This window comes from Delphinus delphis, chromosome X, assembly GCF_949987515.2.
Source record: "Delphinus delphis chromosome X, mDelDel1.2, whole genome shotgun sequence".
Lineage (NCBI taxonomy): Eukaryota > Metazoa > Chordata > Mammalia > Artiodactyla > Delphinidae > Delphinus > Delphinus delphis.
Genome location: NC_082704.1, coordinates 15,422,254 through 15,439,974, shown reverse-complemented (window position 1 = coordinate 15,439,974; position 17,721 = coordinate 15,422,254). Strand labels below are relative to the sequence as shown.

General features: G+C 46.8%; 1 protein-coding gene across 2 annotated transcripts in view; it reads right to left on the bottom strand.

Annotated features, from left to right (window-relative positions):
* HS6ST2 (heparan sulfate 6-O-sulfotransferase 2) overlaps window positions 1–17,519 on the bottom strand; it is a 291,184-nt gene extending 273,665 nt beyond the window's left edge. For both annotated transcript variants that reach the window (XM_060003066.1, XM_060003067.1), the window contains exons 1-2: window positions 17,092–17,519; window positions 15,705–16,223 (exon numbers count right to left, since the gene is read on the bottom strand). In XM_060003066.1, the coding sequence (XP_059859049.1) occupies window positions 15,705–16,223; window positions 17,092–17,519 (947 nt within the window). The remainder of the gene's footprint in view (window positions 1–15,704; window positions 16,224–17,091) is intronic.
* Window positions 17,520–17,721: the final 202 nt, after the last annotated feature.

Genomic DNA, 17,721 nt, shown 5'->3' with positions numbered 1-17,721 from the left:
ACATATCACTTGCTTAATTATTTTGTGTGCACATGTGTATATCTTTATAACTTCATAAACATATAAATGAGAGGGAGATGCAGATTTAACGTACACCCATATGGCGATAAATACAAAAGCTGCCAGAAGATTGTAAAATGCTATACTAATGCTAAAATGATACTTTTTTTTTCTTTTGCTTTGCTTCCAAGTCTCAAAGAACAAATTGAGAGTAGAGACACTAAGCCTGGATCCTTATGTAAAAGGAGACATACACACAGACCTTTTTGTCCAGCAATGCAAAATGTTTTTTAAATACTGTTCTTCGGCTCCATATTCTCCTATTAGTCTAATTATCTTTCATTAATCTCATAGTGTGTTTATGCATAAAATCATTTCTGCATGTCCATTAAAATTTTTATTGAAGTAATTTTTCATAAATAACCTACTACGCATCATTCACACCTATATGCCTCATTTCAACACTGCTTTAGGGCTTCCCTGGTGGTGCAGTGATTAAGAATCCACCTGCCAATGCAGGCGACACAGGTTCGAGCCCTGGTCCGGGAAGACCCCACATGCCGTGGAGCAACTAAGCCCGTGCGCCACAACTACTGAGCCTGTGCTCTAGAGCCCGCGAGCCACAAATACTGAAGCCCACACGCCTAGAGCCCGTGCTCCGCAACAAGAGAAGCCACCACAGTGAGAAGCCCACGCACCACAACAAAGAGTAGCCCCCTCTCGCTGCAACTAGAGAAAGCCTGCGCACAGCAGCGAAGACCCAACACAGCCCAAAATAAATAAATTAAATAAATAAATTTATTTTTTTAAAAAGACACTGCTTTAATAAGTTTTAGTTGGCCTATTACAGTCATAGAATGTACTGAAACACTTTCAGCAGAACCAATCACAAAAATAATAAATATGTTTGCCTCTAGTGTATATGGCAAATAGGCTCAAACGGTTTTTCAACCTTCAAGATGTTGTGGAAGTTAATCTTCTACGTAGCAAAGTCTCAGCCGTGAGGCATCTGCTGAGGTGACCATCATCCCCAGGTCAAACTCCTCTGGTTGTATTGGGCATCTTTTTACCATCCTTCCATGCCTTCAACCTAATTTCTTTGCTGCCCGCACTACGTCTGCCAGCCTGGTAGGCCCATGCTAATTTCCACATTCTCTCAAATGGCTCTTTTCTTTTTTAATTTTTATTTTGTAATTTTAAAAAATTTTTCATTGGCGTATAGTTGATTTACAATGTGTTAATTTCTGCTATACAGCAAATTGAATCAGTTATGCATATACATATATCCATATATGTATATACATCTTTTTTAGATTTAAATGGCTCTTTTCTAAAGCTGCCTCTTCCAAAGGAGAGAGAATAGTCACTCCTATGGGAATTTGCTACTCTCACTTGGTTATTTCAGTAATAAGGCACTTCTATTATCTTCATGATAAGCCCCTGGCATAAGAGCAGGCTTCAAGATTCATTTTCTCTGGGACGCCTCACTTGAATTTGAGAGAAAGCTTTATTTCACTGGCTCCTCATAACGCGAGATTATGTGAGATGCCCTGGCTGAACTCATTCACAATGCCCTCCAAAGGCTGTGTCTACACAGACCAAAGGGAGCAAAAAAAGCAATGGTCATTTATAGAAACAGGCCAGGTCATAGCAGTGCAACTGACATTGCTAATAAGGCAACTGCCAACATTCCAGAAGGAGTAAGATGCTTCGGCCTCTTACAAATCTTGTGAAGTGGGTGCACCACATTTTAGGCCCACATGGGGCATAAATTAAAATACAGTTGAGGTCTTCATTTTCCTTATCTGGAAAAAAAACCCCAAATCTTTCCTCTAACGTAACTCCTTTCTTTTCTTCCCCCTAAAACATAATTCTTCTGTGTAAATCATTGTTGAAAGCATTTACAGTATCTTGGATATCTAAATCCTTGTTTAAGAGGGGAAAAGAAGAGCTGCAGAATTTACCTTTAGAGAGTGATTTTTTTTTAATTTTTTGGCCATGCCACACAGCATATGGGATCTTAGTTCCCTGACCAGGGATCGAACCCATGGCCCCTGCATTGGAAGCATGGAGTCTTAACCACTGGACCACCAGGGAAGTCCCTAGAGAGTAATTTTTATTAAACATTTTAAAACGTGCTTTAAAAAAATCAGTTAACATGTTGGATCCTGATATTTCCAGATAGTCACTGCAGGTCTCCATTCCACTTAGTTTGTACAGACACATAGCCAAAAGAGAGGGTAAAGGCTTTTACTATGGAGACCAGTATGGAGGCTCTTTAACAACCTAAAAATAGAGTTACCATATGATTCAGCAATCCCACTCCTGGGCATATATCCAGAGAAAAGCCTAATTTGAAAAGACACATGCAGGCTTCCCTGGTGGTGCAGTGGTTGGGAGTCCGCCTGCCAGTGCAGGGGACATGGGTTCGAGCCCTGGTCCAGGAGGATCCCACATGCCATAGAGCAACTGGGCCCCTGCGTCACAACTGCTGAGCCTGTGCTCTAGAGCCCGCGAGCCACAATTACTGAGCCCGTGCACCACAACTACTGAAGCCCATGTGCCTGGAGCCCATGCTCTGCAACAAGAGAGGCCACTGCAACAAGAAGCCTGTGCGCCACAGCGAAGAGTGGCCCCCGCTCGCCGCAACTAGAGAAAGCCCATGAACAGCAACAAAAGACCCGATGCAGCTAAAAATAAATAAATAAAATTATTTTAAAATTTTTTTTAAATTAAGAAAAGAAAAGACACATGCACTCCTATGTTCACAGCAGCACTATTTACAATAGCCAAGACATGGAAGCAACCTAAATGTCCATCAACAAATGAATGGACAAAGATGTGGTACAATGGAATATTAGCCACAAAAAAATGAAATAATGCCATTTGCAGCAACATGGATGGACCTAGAGATTACCATACTAAGTGAAATAAGTCAGACAAAGACAAAAATTATATGATATCCCTTATATGTGGAACCTAAAAAAATGATACAAATGAGCTTATTTACGAAACAGAAACAGACTCACAGACACAGAAAACAAACTTATGGTTACCAACAGGGAAAGGGGTGGGGGGAGGGATAAATTAAGAGTTTAGGCTTAGCAGATACACACTACTATATATAAAATAGATAAACAACAAGGACCTACTGTATAGCACGGGGAAGCAGATTCAATATTTTGTAATAAACTGTAACGGAAAAGAATCTGAAAAAGAATATTTATATGTGTATGTGTGTGTGTGTGTGTGTGTGTGTATGAAACTGAATCACTTTGCTATACACCAGAAACTAACACATTGTAAATCAACTATACGTCAATAAAAACAATAAATTAACAAAGGATGGATGGTAAGGGCTTTTGGAGATTTGTCTGAGAATTTAGTAGACATTATAACATATCAGACACGCCATGTGGCCCAGTTGGTTTTAAATGCCAACTCCAATACTGACTGGCTGTGTCTATTTGGGCAGGTTATATATCTCATCCAATTATCTGTTTTCTCCTCTTTAAATGGGTTTTTTACACATCTACCTCAGACAGTTATTTCGAGGATTAAATGAGAAAAATATATGCTATGCCCTTGGCATAGCACCTGGCTCAGTAGGTATCCCAAAACACTAATATGTCTTCATGGAAAGTCAGGCCAAGCTACATGGGTCAAACCATCACTTTACAGCACTTCTCTTTGCCTAAGTCTTGGAGTTCTTCACTTTTTCTTTGGTTGTGTTCCAATAAAACTTTATTTACAAAAATAGGTGGAGACAAGATTTGATTGGAAGTTTGCAAACCCCCGTACAGATAATATGTGTAGTGTAGATGTTACAAACACTGTGTGTGTGTGTGCATATATATACCTTAGATGTGATTTTTCTAAAGTTCGATTTGGTGTATTTTTATGAGTTTGCTGGATATCTGTATGTTTGTGTGAAAGAGCCTTGTGAATGTTCACCCAAACGAACCTTGGAGAACTGTCTGAGTATTTTACATGTGACAGAGATTTTTTTCACAAAGGACAAGTTCTTCCATTACTGCTACATAATTTGCCAAATGCAAATATCTTTATAGTTCTCTGAAGATGCAAAGGTTCCCCAAATGGGTAATGATAGCAAAATTTGAGTAATAATCATAGCCATAATTTTTTTTAGCACATATTATATGCTAGGTGCTGAATCGTTGATGTACGTTATATAGATACTAACATGGAGTTCTTCACTCTTGCGTGTGAATTAACAAGCTTGATGTGGTCGGTGAAGGATTCACAATACTTCCAAATATATCAGACTACTAATGATCCTTCTCGTGCACTCAGGTATGGCTTGATCCCTTGTTCTTTCTTAAGCACTGCATAGTCAGAATGGTCTATATTTTCTCACTGAAGTTTTTCCAGACCAACTTTATGGCTTAGTATATGGTCTATTTTCAAAAATGTTCCATATGTGCTTGGGAAGAATGTGTATTCTTCTAAATGGATGCTGGTCTCCTATATTGAGTTTGTTAACCATGTTGCTCAAATCCTCTGTACCCTTACTCATTTTTTGTTCATTTCATCTATAAATTTCTGAAATCAGTTGGTAGATTTTACAATTTCTCCTTATAGCTCTGTCAATTTTTGCTTTATATATTTCAAAACTATGGTATTAAGTGCATACAGGCTTAGAATTGTTACCTGAAGAATTGAACATTTTATCATTATTCAGTGATCCTCTTTATCCCCCAAAAAGGCTTTGCCTTAGTTAATTTAGCTACATCAGCTTTCTTCTGGTTAGTATTTGCATAGTATATCTATTCCAATCCTATCCGTGTCCTAATGTTTTAGCTTTGTCTCTCATACACAGCATATAGCTAGATTTTGTATTTTCATCGGTTGTGATAATCTATGTCTTTCAACTGGTGAGTTTAGTCAACTTCTATTCATTGTAATAACTGAGGAGTTGGTTGCCAAGATCAATGGGCCTTTTAAAAGTACCTCCATGTTTCCTGGCTGTAACCTGGTCACTCTAGTCAATTTTGAAACACTCTTTGCTTGCATTTACTCTCCTGTAGGAAGTTAGCAAAAGTCCAATGATCTCCATGAATGAATCTGAGTTGATACTATACAGTTATGGGAAAAAGTCAATTAATGCAAGGAATAGCACACACAAGCCTAATCCATTTGATGTAAACCAATGCATTGCACACGTTTCAATTGCTCTGTATTCCTTCAGAAAAGTGCATGGAAGTGATTCATTAGAACTACCTCTTCACTGGCACTTCCCTGGTGGCGCAGTGGTTAAGTATCTGCCTGCCGATGCAGGGGACACAGGTTCAAGCCTTGGTCTGGGAAGATCCCACATGCTGCAGAGCAACTAAGCCCGTGCACCACAGCTACTTAGCCTGTGCTCTAAAGCCCGCGAGACGCAACTACTGAGCCCGCGTGCCACAACTACTGAAGCCCACACACCTAGAGCCTATGCTCCGCAGCAAGAGAAGCCACAGCAATGAGAAACCCGCGCACTGCAATGAAGAGTAGCCCCCACTCGCTGCAACTAGAGAAAGCCCGTGCGCAGCAACGAAGACCCAACACAGCCAAAAATACATTCATAAATAAATAAATTTATTAAAAAAAGAACTATACTCTTCACAAGAAAAATACCAATTCTCTAAGGCTCACAGGGCATCCCTGCTGGTAAAATTCAAAAAGCAGGCACAGTGAATAAGAAGTCCTTTTTGCAGACATTTACATCGGGAAAGAACATGATTCTTGACAATTCAGAGTAAATGAAGTGCAAATTATTCTCTTATAATATATCCCAGAATTGAAGCTTAAATTGTGACTAAAAAAGAACCCACAGTTTAATCAGAAAAATATATTTATTGGTAATTCCCATGAGCTCATATTTGATACATTTATATCATAGGATAACAAGTTCAAAACTATCGCTAAGTTATAAATATGGAATTTATGCCGAATTTGCATGTATTGAATTTTATTTTGAATTTGCATGTGTGACTATATTTGAATATTTATAATATTCCAGAAAAAGCACAGTGGAATGTGCAAGACAGATTTATTTAGTGTAATGCTCTGAAATGTGTCAAAGTCTTCAACACTGTTCTTAGAGGCAAAATAGCAGAAATAACAAATGGGACGCAATAAGACCAACTGAATAATCTGCGAAGTCCAATACCTAGCAAAGCTAGGAAAGCTCTTCTGCCAATAAATATTTTACTAAAGTTTAGACAAATATTTCTCTAAGCTTACAATGACTTTGTATTAGAAGACATATACCATTAATTGGATTCTTCAGTACACTTTAATGGAAGAAGGAACATTCCCATGCATATCCTTATTTTCTCTAAACTCAGTGACTAAATATCTCATCTTGGGACTTCTCCGGTGGTCCAGTGGCTAAGACTCTGCGCTCCCAATGCAGGGGGCTCAGGTTCAATCCCTGACCAGGGAACTAGATCCCGCATGCATGCCGCAACTAAGGCCTGGTGCAGTCAAATAAATAAATAAATAAAAATTTAAAATATATAGGGGGAAAATAAATAAATATCTCATCTTATTTGGCGCAGAATGTTGGTATTAGCTTTCCAAGTGTGAAGCACATTCTTTACGCTGTCAAAGTAACTTGTACCTAGAATGGAGTCTCAACAATAAGATTCTGAACCTTACTGTATTTAGTGGCCCCTCAGATACCCAGAGCAGTTGAGGAATGAAGTGTTCTAGTCAATTTACAGTTAACCAGGGGCAATGTTATTATGAAGTGAAACTGCTCTGGGGGGAGGCTGCTCCAGCAGAATACACTCCCCTTCTCTCCTGGATGAGGGCAACACATGCACTAACTGATCTAAGCTCTCGGCTGTGGACGTTTAGAACTACAGCCCTTCTCCAACCCCAAGACTTTGCTCTTCCAGCCAGACCATTAGCTCTGGTGTCAGTTCATTTGAAAAGAGGCTCACGAAGATTCAAAATCCAGGCTATCTTGGGTGGCTCTGGCTGAGCAGAGTAAGCCTTTTATTTCCCACTGTGTGCCATTATTAATTTCCAGTTTCATTTAATTTTTAAACAGAGCACAAGCAATAGAAATCCACTCAAATATCTCTGTACTGTACTGGTGTAAGAGTTTCATGGATTCCTCGGAATATGATAACAGCCAATCATCAGAAAAATCAACAGCTGATGCCTGACTTATCACCTCTGCCTTTCAGTCTGTGAGTTTATTTAGCTGAGGCTGCTTTCCTCATTAAGGACTCCCAGAATATCAAGAGGCTAATGAAATAACCAGCCACAGTTTTAGAAACCAAGAAGCAGACTGTGTAATTTATCACAGCCATTATAAAGCATCATTTTTAAAACTGTTAATATTTACTTTTACTATGAAAGTAACGCATACTCATATAGGAAATTCAAATCCTTCAGAGAAACAGGAAAAGAAAATAAGTCACTAATTGATCTATTGATATCTCGGTATTTTTCTTCCATTCTTTGCCTTTTATGCTTAGATTTGAGAGGGATGGAAAGATGATTTGCCTCTCTCCCTCCTCAACCCCTCTCTCACATAATTGTAGTCATACTGGGCCCATAACTGTCTATCTCTTTTTCCCTTAGCATTAAATCACTACCAATTTTCTATAAAAAGGACATTTAAATGGTTTTGAAATAATCCCTCAAGTGGATGTACTGAGATTTCCTGAACCATTCTCCTATATGTGGACGCAGATTTTTCCGATTTGTTGCACTCGTGAATAGTTCCAAATAACTTAACAAATAATGGTAGTCTCCTAAGATACCATTCTCATATCACCCTATGCTTTTCCCCCATGGCGCTTCTCACAATTTTAAGTAATGAATTATTTGTTTCACGTCTACCTTTCCCACTCTATGAAGCCAGGGACCACATCTACCTGCTTCCTGGTTCCTGGAAGCACCGTGATAAGAGATATTCAATAAATATCTGTAAATAAATAAATGAGTGAGTCATAGAAAAACATGTACAGGATTGTTTTTCAGTAAAATCCCAGCAAACAAATCATGGGTCAAAGAAGTAAGTATTTTCAATGTTCTCTGCTGATATTATCTATTTTATTTCGGGAAGAATTATTCCAACATAGTTCCACCAACAACATATGAGAATCATGGTATGTACCACACCCTTGTCAGCACTGGCTACTATATTTTTTTTTAATAATAATGATTATTATAACAGCCACTACTTCATTTATTTTTTTAAATTTATTTTATTTTATTTTATTTTTGGCTGCATTGGGTCTTTGTTGCTGCGCACGGGCTTTCTCTGGTTGTGGCGAGCAGGGGCTACTCTTCATTGCGGTGCCCGGGCTTCTTACTGCGGTGGCTTCTCTTGTTGCAGAGCACGGGCTCTAGGCGTATGGGCTTCAGTAGTTGTGGCTCGCGGGCTCTAGAGCGCAGGCTCAGTAGTTGTGGTGCATGGGCTTAGTTGCTCCGCAGCATGTGGGATCTTCCCGGCCCAGGGCTCGAACCCGTGTCCCCTGCATTGGCAGGCGGATTCTTAACCACTGCACCACCAGGGAAGCCCCGCTACTATCTTTTTTTGTTCGGTGGTGGTGGTGATGTATACCGAGTTTTTTTTGTTTGTTTGTTTTAATCCAGGTTAATTAGACAGGCAAAAAGGTTTTCCTATATATAATTATTTGAATTTGCATTTCTTTAGTACCAGTGAGGCTAAAGAGCTTTTCTGTGTCTGTAAACTAGTTGTGGTTCCCCTGTTGCAAATTGTCTGGTCATATCCTTTGTTTTTCTAATCAATTTGTACAAGTTCTTTATCCAGGAACGATGTCAGCCTTTTGTCTGTTTTATTTGTTGTGCATATTTTCATCAGTTTGCCATATGCCTTTTCATTTTGGCTATTTTTGGACAGATGAACACTTCTCATTTTTATGTAATCATAACTGTCGATCTTTTCCTCTCTTCAAACAGCCTTTTACCTGGCTGAGAGTCCCACATGTGAATTGCAGCTATCATTTAAATAATAATGCCAATTGTGAATTCAGACTAACTGGATTCAGAGACTCCTACATATACAAGGAAGTCCTAACCTGTCCAGAGCCCCCATTCTCACTTCCTTACAAGTCTTGGCCACTAGAAGCCTAGGCAACTTAGACCGGTCACAGTTCTTGGTATCCTCGCAGCCCCTAGCAGATCGCCTTCTCAACCTCTCCATTTTGTCAATGGTACCACCTCAACTCCAGACTGGAAATCAGGGTGGTACCTTTAACTGGACTACAGCCTTCATTTACTTTTATGTTTTTTACATCCCTGCCATGCAAGAGCTTCTCATACTCACTGGGGTTCAACCTCCTTGTTGCCATTCCAGGATCTCTACAATGAGGCTCCCTAACCCTCCCCCAGGCATGAAACTTCTCAGGTCTGGCCAGCCCTGGCTAGGTGAGGTGACTTGACCTCACAATGCCATGAGGATGCCACGCCCACCCACAATGCCTCCTTTCTTCTAAATACAACACACCTATTCCTAGAAGCCTTTCCAAACAGATGTCTCCTTTTTCTGGCCTGCTCCTCATACTTTAGAGAGGAAAGGGCCTTAGAAAGCATCTCCTTTAAATCTCCCATTTTTACAGAGGGGGATGGACCTGCCCCAAGTCACATGTTCCTTCCCACTCCCCCACCCCTGCCTATACATGACACAGTTCTGCATTTTACTACCTAATCTTAATGACCTTGAGGCTAAAGATGGTGACCTTGGCTTTTTTGGATTTGTCTAGGCTCTAATCTCCCCCAACTGCTAGCACTGGGCAGAGGTCATAATACTTACTCCACAAAGTTTGCTGATTAGACCTAAACTGTTATATAAACAGATGGACTTTTCTCTTTTTTTTCTTTTTTTTTTTTTTTGCGGTACGCGGGCCTCCCACTGTCGTGGCCTCTCCCATTGCGGAGCACAGGCTCCGGACGCGCAGGCTCAGCGGTCATGGCTCACGGGCCCAGCCGCTCCGCAGCACGTGGGATCTTCCCGGACCGGGGCACGAACCCGTGTCCCCTGCATCGGCAGGCAGACTCTTAACCACTGCGCCACCAGGGAAGGCCCTATTTTTAAAACATATTCTGGTAAAGATATGACATCTTAAAGACATTATTGATATTCAAATCATTTTCAAACAAAATCCATCTTCTTTATTAAATATCTAAAACACCAAATTATTCTGTTCTACTGTAAGCTCTGTGAGAGCAAAGATGACACGTCTTCCCTGGAATATAATGGGCAGTTTTGCAGAATTTTGTTTAACGAATGACAGAGGGAAGAGGTGACTATTCTTTAGTGTCATTTCATGCTACTTAAGTTGATGACTGATATCTAGAAAAGACAAGCTCTAACATTCTTATTGCCATGTAACAGCACTAATCTAAAATTACTATTAAGAATATCTAATTCTGAGTAGCTTTTTATACCACCTTGAGAACTTCGAGCTTTGTTGGGTTGCCAGCAACACGTTTGCCATCTGGGCAAAGATGCTAACTACTACGGCTGAAGTTCTACAGATGTTATCATGGTGAATTTCTCGCCTTCTCCTGAGAAATACGTGGTAGGGGACTAATAACAGCTCTTAGCATCCTCTTAGCATCCCCAGCTAAGTGAAGCTACCCCTATGAGAATCCAGTGGCCTACAGCCTGAGGGACCAGAAGGACGGCATCGCTGCCTGGATCAGTCCATTCACTCGCTGCCTCGCCCTGTACCAAAGCCTGTCATGTTGTCCTGCTTCGCTGGAGGAGGGAAGGAGTGGAGTGTGGGCATGTGAGCCATGAGCAGGCTTGTGCACTATGGACTTCTTGCTAAGACACAGCTCTATCAAAATGGAGCCACCTTGGGAATTCCCTGGGGGTCCAGCGGTTAGGACTTGGCGCTTTCACTGCTGGGGTCCGGGTTCGATCCCTGGTCAGGGAACTAAGATCCCACAAGCCGCACACGGCCAAAAAAAAAAAAGAAAAGAAAAGAAAAGAAAAGAGCCACCTTTAAACAAGAAAGGGAAAGAAAAGGAAGCCTTTACCACAGGTATTAAAAAGGAGTGACCACAAAGAAGACAAAAGAAAGAAAGAGAAAAGGCTATGCTCCATGTAAATGCCTTGTAATCCTTTCCTGTCAGTGATAGCCTAGTGGTTTCTAGGTGACGATTAATTACTCTTCCGTAAGACTGCTGCAAAAGGTAGAGATACTAAACGTCTAGGATGCAACGTGAATATGATGATCAGATTCTTTGACTTGGGTAGCCATGGAACCTGACCTTCCCCTGCCGCCAGCCACCACCCTAGTGTGCCAGTCAGCCCAGTGCTTGGGGAAGAAGAATGAGGCTCGTTCAGTTTCTTGGTGCCCAATTCTGAGTTCCTCCCACAGACCCAGTGATGCACTAGAGCTGGCTATAAACGGAGGGAATTTGGCCTGAGAAAAGCCTGCAGAATTCGGGAGTTTGAAGAGCTGGTCAGCAACCATGTTTTGATACATTTTCAAAACCAGTCTTGGTAATTCTAGATTGAGCAGGACCTTTCTCTGGCCCCTAAACAATAGATGCATGAAATTCAATTGCTAGGTTTTTTGAAAAGAAATATGATTCTTAATAAACAATTTGTGCCTTTTGCCAGCCAAGCACTCTCTCTCTTTGTCCTCTCCAGGCAACATGATGGCAGCCGTTTCCACTCAGCCGTTACATATCACTCGAGCACTTCACCATCCGCTGAGGCAGGGAAGCATCTCGAATGTAGCAGTGGGAGCAGAATTCAGGTCTTGGCTTGCAGCCACGGTGGCCTCTCGTGTGCCCCCCACCAATGTGGATGGATGGCTGTGAGTCAAAAGGTGGCCCTTGTCGCCACTGAGGCCTCTTCCTGACGCTTAGTCACCAGGTCCCCAGCGTCCTCCCATCCTTCTCAGCTTTGCAGTGATTTCTGACTAGGCAATGAGAGGCCCCTTTGCCACCCAGCCACGAGACCTTCTGCTGGTGAGCATAAAACCTCAGGGAGGTAGAAATGTGTTTTTCTCCCAATGGCTGCGGCAACCCTGGTCCAATCACTTGTTCAAACACATGTGTAAAAATGCCTGGAAACGGTGATGATGTAGTTGATAACAATACCAGTTAACATGCACTGAGTGTTCATTTTGTGGTAATGGCTCACATGAAATACCTCACTGTGCTTTCACAAAATAAATAAATAAAATTTTAAAAACCTTGTTCATGGAGTCACAGTCAACAGAGCAAGGGCTGTGGAAGCAGCCACAGCTGGAGTAAGGTCCCTGCTGTGTCACTAAAGAGCCCAATGACCTTGAGAAAGTCCTTCAACTCCCTTGGGCTTCTGTCTCATGGGACAAATGGGGAGACTTTTGCCCACTCTGCCTTACTCCTACACACAGTGCAAGTTTACAGAGACATACCAGAGACAAGGGATGGAAAAGCTCATCAGAAACTGGAATGCACTCTCCACAAGACAAGGCTGGGACAGACTCTGGTCCAAGGTCATACAGCTGGTTCATGGCTGGCCTGGAATGAAGGCCCAGGTGTCAGAACTCCCAGGCCAAACAGACTGAGCTGCTGTTCTGCTCAGCTCAGTGGCGCATAGAACCACCAGCAGCTGGCATGGAAGCCTGCTCCACACAGGAACTCCTCGTGGCTGACCTTCGCATCTCCTCGGCCTCACGCATCACCACCAGCACAACTGCCTCTGTCTAAATTTTTAACACACACTCGCTCACTGTCACACACTTGTGCATACCTTCTCTCACACAGATTATCAGAATTCACAGAACTGGTCCTGTAAGCAGGGATTTGTCAACATCCTGGGAAATTCTGGAACCCTCCGGCTATGACTACTCTTCAGGATGAAGATTTCTGGAGGTGGGTAGGAATTAACGAAATAAAAGAAATGCCCTTGGGATAACCATGTGTTTCTCTAGCAATTTTTTTTTCTTTTTTCGGTACGCGGGCCTCTCACTGCTGTGGCCTCTCCCGTTGCGGAGCACAGGCTCCGGACGTGCAGGCTCAGTGGCCATGGCTCACGGGCCCAGCCGCTCCGCGGCATGTGGGATCTTCCCGGACCGGGGCACGAACCCGTGTCCCCTGCATCGGCAGGCGGACTCTCAACCACTGCGCCACCAGGGAAGCCCCTCTCTAGCAAATTTTATTTCATTTTGGTGAATACCATAAGATCCAGTAATTCTGACTCTTTAAAAAGTGGGTTTTCTTCTGGGCTTCCCTGGTGGCGCAGTGGTTAAGAATCCGCCTGCCAATGCAGGGGACACAGGTTCGAGCCCTGGGCCGGGAAGATCCCACATGCCGCGGAGCAACTAAGCCCATGCACCACAGCTACTCAGCCTGCGCTCTAAAGCCTGCGAGCCACAACTACTGAGCCCGTGTGCCACAACTACTGAGTCCACGTGCCACAACTACTGAGCCCGTGCGCCTAGAGCCCGTGCTCCACGATGAGAAGCCACCGCAATGAGAAGCCCGTGCACCGCAACAAAGAGTAGCCCCCACTCGCCGCAACTAGAGAAAGCCCGCACACAGCAACAAAGACCCAACACAGCCAAAAATAAATAAATAAAATAAATATTTTTTTTAAAAAAGTGGTTCTTCTTTTACTAGACTAGATGGCACTGTGGTATCACCTTTTTGATGATCAAGAAAATCTTATTTCATTTCAAATAATTTTGCTTCCATTGGGGGCCGTCCAAGAGGCTGAACCCTCCCCTTGAGGGGGCCTGGTTATCTTATGGTAAATTTCTGAAGTAATCTGCCAGAAGACCAGATACACAATCAAGACCACAATAATAATGTGTGTCTACAGATCCTGTCACACCCTGACCTACATGTCCAAAAGGATTCTAAAAGGCACATGTGCCCTGAGGAATTCCAAACAGGGCCAGGGAGTCCACAGTGGCCAAGACTTCATTTTTATTCCTGTGCCACAGCCATGGCTGTGGAATTCAATTTTTGCCCTCAAGAGCTTTTTACATCGCCACCCCTCACAAAACCTACAGGCTCTATCAGCAGGAGGGATTGTTTTCAATATTGCCAAACTGTTTAGGAACGTCTTAAACACCAGAGTCTTGTGGTGACAATGGCTTACACAATTCTCGCAACAGATGGAGGCAGCAACCTTCCTAGGGTCAAGGTTCTCTTAGGTCGGGGGAAAAAAAAAAAAACGGTTAGTGCTGGAAGGGAAATGAAAGTTCAACAGATTCTCCCAGAATTCCAGCATTCAAAAAGGACACTGTAAACTGAGGGAAGGGAAAGTGAGTAGGGGGTGAGGTTTCCTCTAAATCTCAATGGTGACCAGGAAGTCGGAGCGCTCCATTCGTCTGGGGCTGGACAGAAGAAACTGCCCGGCTCTTGCATTCCAAGAGGCATCAACAAAATATGGCCGTAGCCCTCACCATGAGGGGTTGGGGAGGCAGAGGAGGGAGTGGGGAGCCTGCCCAGGGAAGCAGCCTCTGTAGCAGCAGCAGCCTCCAGGACCCTTGTGGTCACCTCGCTGGGGAGACAGAGAGCATGGCCACGTCAACGAGACTCTCCTTGTCCATTCCCCGGACTGCCTGCCGCAGCCCACATCTGTTTTAGGGAGAGTCGCAGAATGGGAGCCCTGACTGGGGGCAACTGCACCCCAAAGAGTCCTTCCTACTCCTCCCCCCTTTATGGCATCCATGACCTCCAGCAACTGGGCATTGCAGCTGGCTGGAGGAAAATGCCCTAGCTTCAAAAGCAAGTGGCTTTTCATAAAACAGCTCTTTCCGATTCAGCCCCGGGTTCATAAAGTTGGCTGGCGGCGCCCTGCTCCGGGGCTCAGAGTTTGTAAATCAGGAGAGGTTTCTCAAGACTGAGCCCCACATGGGATCCGGGGCAGCGTTCCACCTGCCCTTCGACCCGCGGGGTGCCCCTCGCACTCGCAAAGCGCCGCTGATGCCCGGCGTGCAGCCAGTAGTGCGGGGCGCAAGCTGGGTACCACGAGCTCTCTCTGGGTGTCCGCAAACAGCCGCAGAGGGACATTCATTCGCCCAGGGAGAGCAGAGCCAGTGGAGAGAAAGGAGGAGGGAGGCGACAAAAGTCAGGAAAGAAGAGAAAGAACAAAAAGGGTTAAAGAAAGAACGAGAAACAAAGTGAGAGAGGAAAACGGAGGGAAAAGGAAAGAGCGAGCAGCCAGGAGTTGACCAAGATCCCAAGCACGAGAAAGCGAAAAGAGAAAAAGGCAAATAGAGGAAGCGAGGGGAAAGGCGGGGGGAGGGGAAATGCGGGAGCGGGAAAGAAGAGAGAGCGAAACGAGGCTTGGGAACCTGGGTGCGGAGAAAAGAAGCGAAAGGCTGGAGGAGCTCAGGGACGCTGCACTCAGAACATAGTTCTTTCGGGCCCTCCAGTGCGGAGTCTGCGTGCTGTACCCTGTCCCGGCGGCGGCCGGGGGGCGCTCGTCCCGGGCCTCCTGGCCGCTTCCCCAGTGCGCACTCCCAGCCGCCAAGCAGGCCAACCCGCGGGCAGAGAGAGGAGCCGTCCCAGGTCGGAACGGACGAGCTTCCTGCAGCCGCCACAGCGCCACGAGCGCGCGCGCCGGGGCGCCACCGCAGGGGCGCCGAGGTGCTCCCTGGGTCGCCGGCAGCGGCTAGCCGCGCCTCCCGGCCCTCCGTCCGCCGCGGCCCGGGTCCGCTCCCGCGCCCCAGGGCCCCGCTCCGCCGCGGGCGCGCACTCACCTGGACGGTCTCAGCCTGGCGTCGCGCTTGCTGTCCACCACGGCGGGCACGCAGCTGGTGAGCTCGGTCCAGTCGGCGTGCAGTCCGCAGCTCCAACCCGTGGAGAACCTGGAGAAGAGCCAGGTCTCCCGCTTACCCGGCCGGTGGCAAGTGCATTTCTTCTGACCCACGCGACATTCGCACGGTTGCTCCAGCTGGATGTTGCGCACCAGGTGGCGGCCGAAAGTGGTGCCTCCAGTCTTCTGGATGTGCAGGAACACGATCAGGTCATCACCCTTGATGTCGAAGTCTACCTTGCGCAGGAGGTCGCCGCGGCTGAAATTGTAACGGGGCACGAACCTCGCGGAGCTCTCATCCTCCGAGCGGTACGGGTCCGGCATCGGGGAGCTGAACGCCTGCAGGCGGAGGAGCTGGCATTCTGTGCCGGGGCACACGTATTGGAGGACGATCACGGCAAATAGGAAGAGCATCACCAAAGCCAGCAGCAGCTTGTTGGATTTCTCATCCATGTTCCCGACGCTGGGGGAAACCCAAGCTCCTTACGTCAATCCCGCAGCTCTGCCCGCGCTCGCCGTGCGCCCGTACCGCCTCCCTCCCCCTGGCGCCGCCGTAGCGCCCCTTTCCCCCTCCCCTCGGCACCGAGTACTCCACCGCGGCGGCGGCGGCGGCGGCGGCGGCGCCCTTCCCCGCTTCCTTCCTTCCCGGCAGGCTCAGCGCTGTGGCTTCTGCCGCACACACCCCCCTCCCCCCGACTCCTTCCCGCTGGCCGCCTGCCCTCTCCCAGCGCCAGAGCTCTCCGGAGCCTCTTCGCGGGGTTTCGTACCCGTGGGACCCCGCCTGACCCGGTTGCCCCACTCCTCAACTCATACCACGGGTCCGAGCCCCCGCGCGTCTTGTTCCACTCTCGGTGGCTCCGTGACTCCCATCCCCATCCTGCTTCGCCCGCCGGACTCTCCCTGGCGCTTCTGCCCCCAGTCCCCTTGGCGCGCACGCCGCCGCCTCCTCGCCTAGCCCGACTCTCGGGCTCCTTCCCCGTGCGCCCCGAAGCCCTGCTCTTGCCCGCAACGGGTTGCCCACCTTGGGGGACGCCTCAAGGGAGCTCGGAGCCAGGCGTTCGGAGTTACCCTGGGGGAAGGGGGTCCGCCGGCAGCCCGACTTGCTAGCGGAGACGCTGCGCTACGGGTGCCCGCGGAAGCGCGGGGAGGGAGCCACAGCGTAGCCAAACGCGCGCCGCGCCCCTCCGGAGCCCCGGAGCCCCGGAGCCCGGCCGCCGCGGGCCAGCCGGAACTTTGCGCCTTTCTCTCCCCTCGAGGCTGCCTTCCCTTCCCGCACGGCTCCCGCGCGCCCTGGCCCGGGAGCGCGAGTCCCGCTTTCGCCTAAAACGTACCTGGCCAGGGGACCGAAAATCTTGGAGAAGATCGCGCCGAGCACGTGCTTCAGCGAGTGGCCCAGGGCGGCCAGGCCCCGGGTGAGCAGGGCCCGGCAGAGGGAGCCCAGGTCCCAGCGTCTCCTGAGGTCGTGCATCCGCCTGCGGCGGCCTCGGGCCAGCAGCGCGAAGAGAGGGGCGCGCGCGGCTCCCGCCAGAGAGGAAGAAGCCTTTAGGGGCTCGTCCAGGAGCGGCTGGGAGTTGAATCCGCGAGACACACCCCTAGGAGGGCCCGCGCGGACTGAGGCGGCGACTGATCCGGGCCGGCTTGCTGCCAATTCGGCCTCTACTCTGGAATGCCGGCGGGGACAGGTGGTGCGGGCGGGCGCTTCTCGCTCCGGTTGCAACGGCGGCCCGAGCGCCCGGGCTGCACACGCAGGCAGTGCCATTACCCCCTTGAGGCAACTCAGGGTACTAAGGATCTGGAGCGAGCTTGAATTTATGTAATAATGCCTCACGCCTGAGAGCTCAAACCACTTAACAAGCAGAGGACCTGGGTCTTCTCCTGTCTTGGAGGACGGAGGTCACTCCAGTGAGCACATCAGTACACTCTGGCCTGTAATTTCAACCTCCCCTAAAATAGCAAAGGCG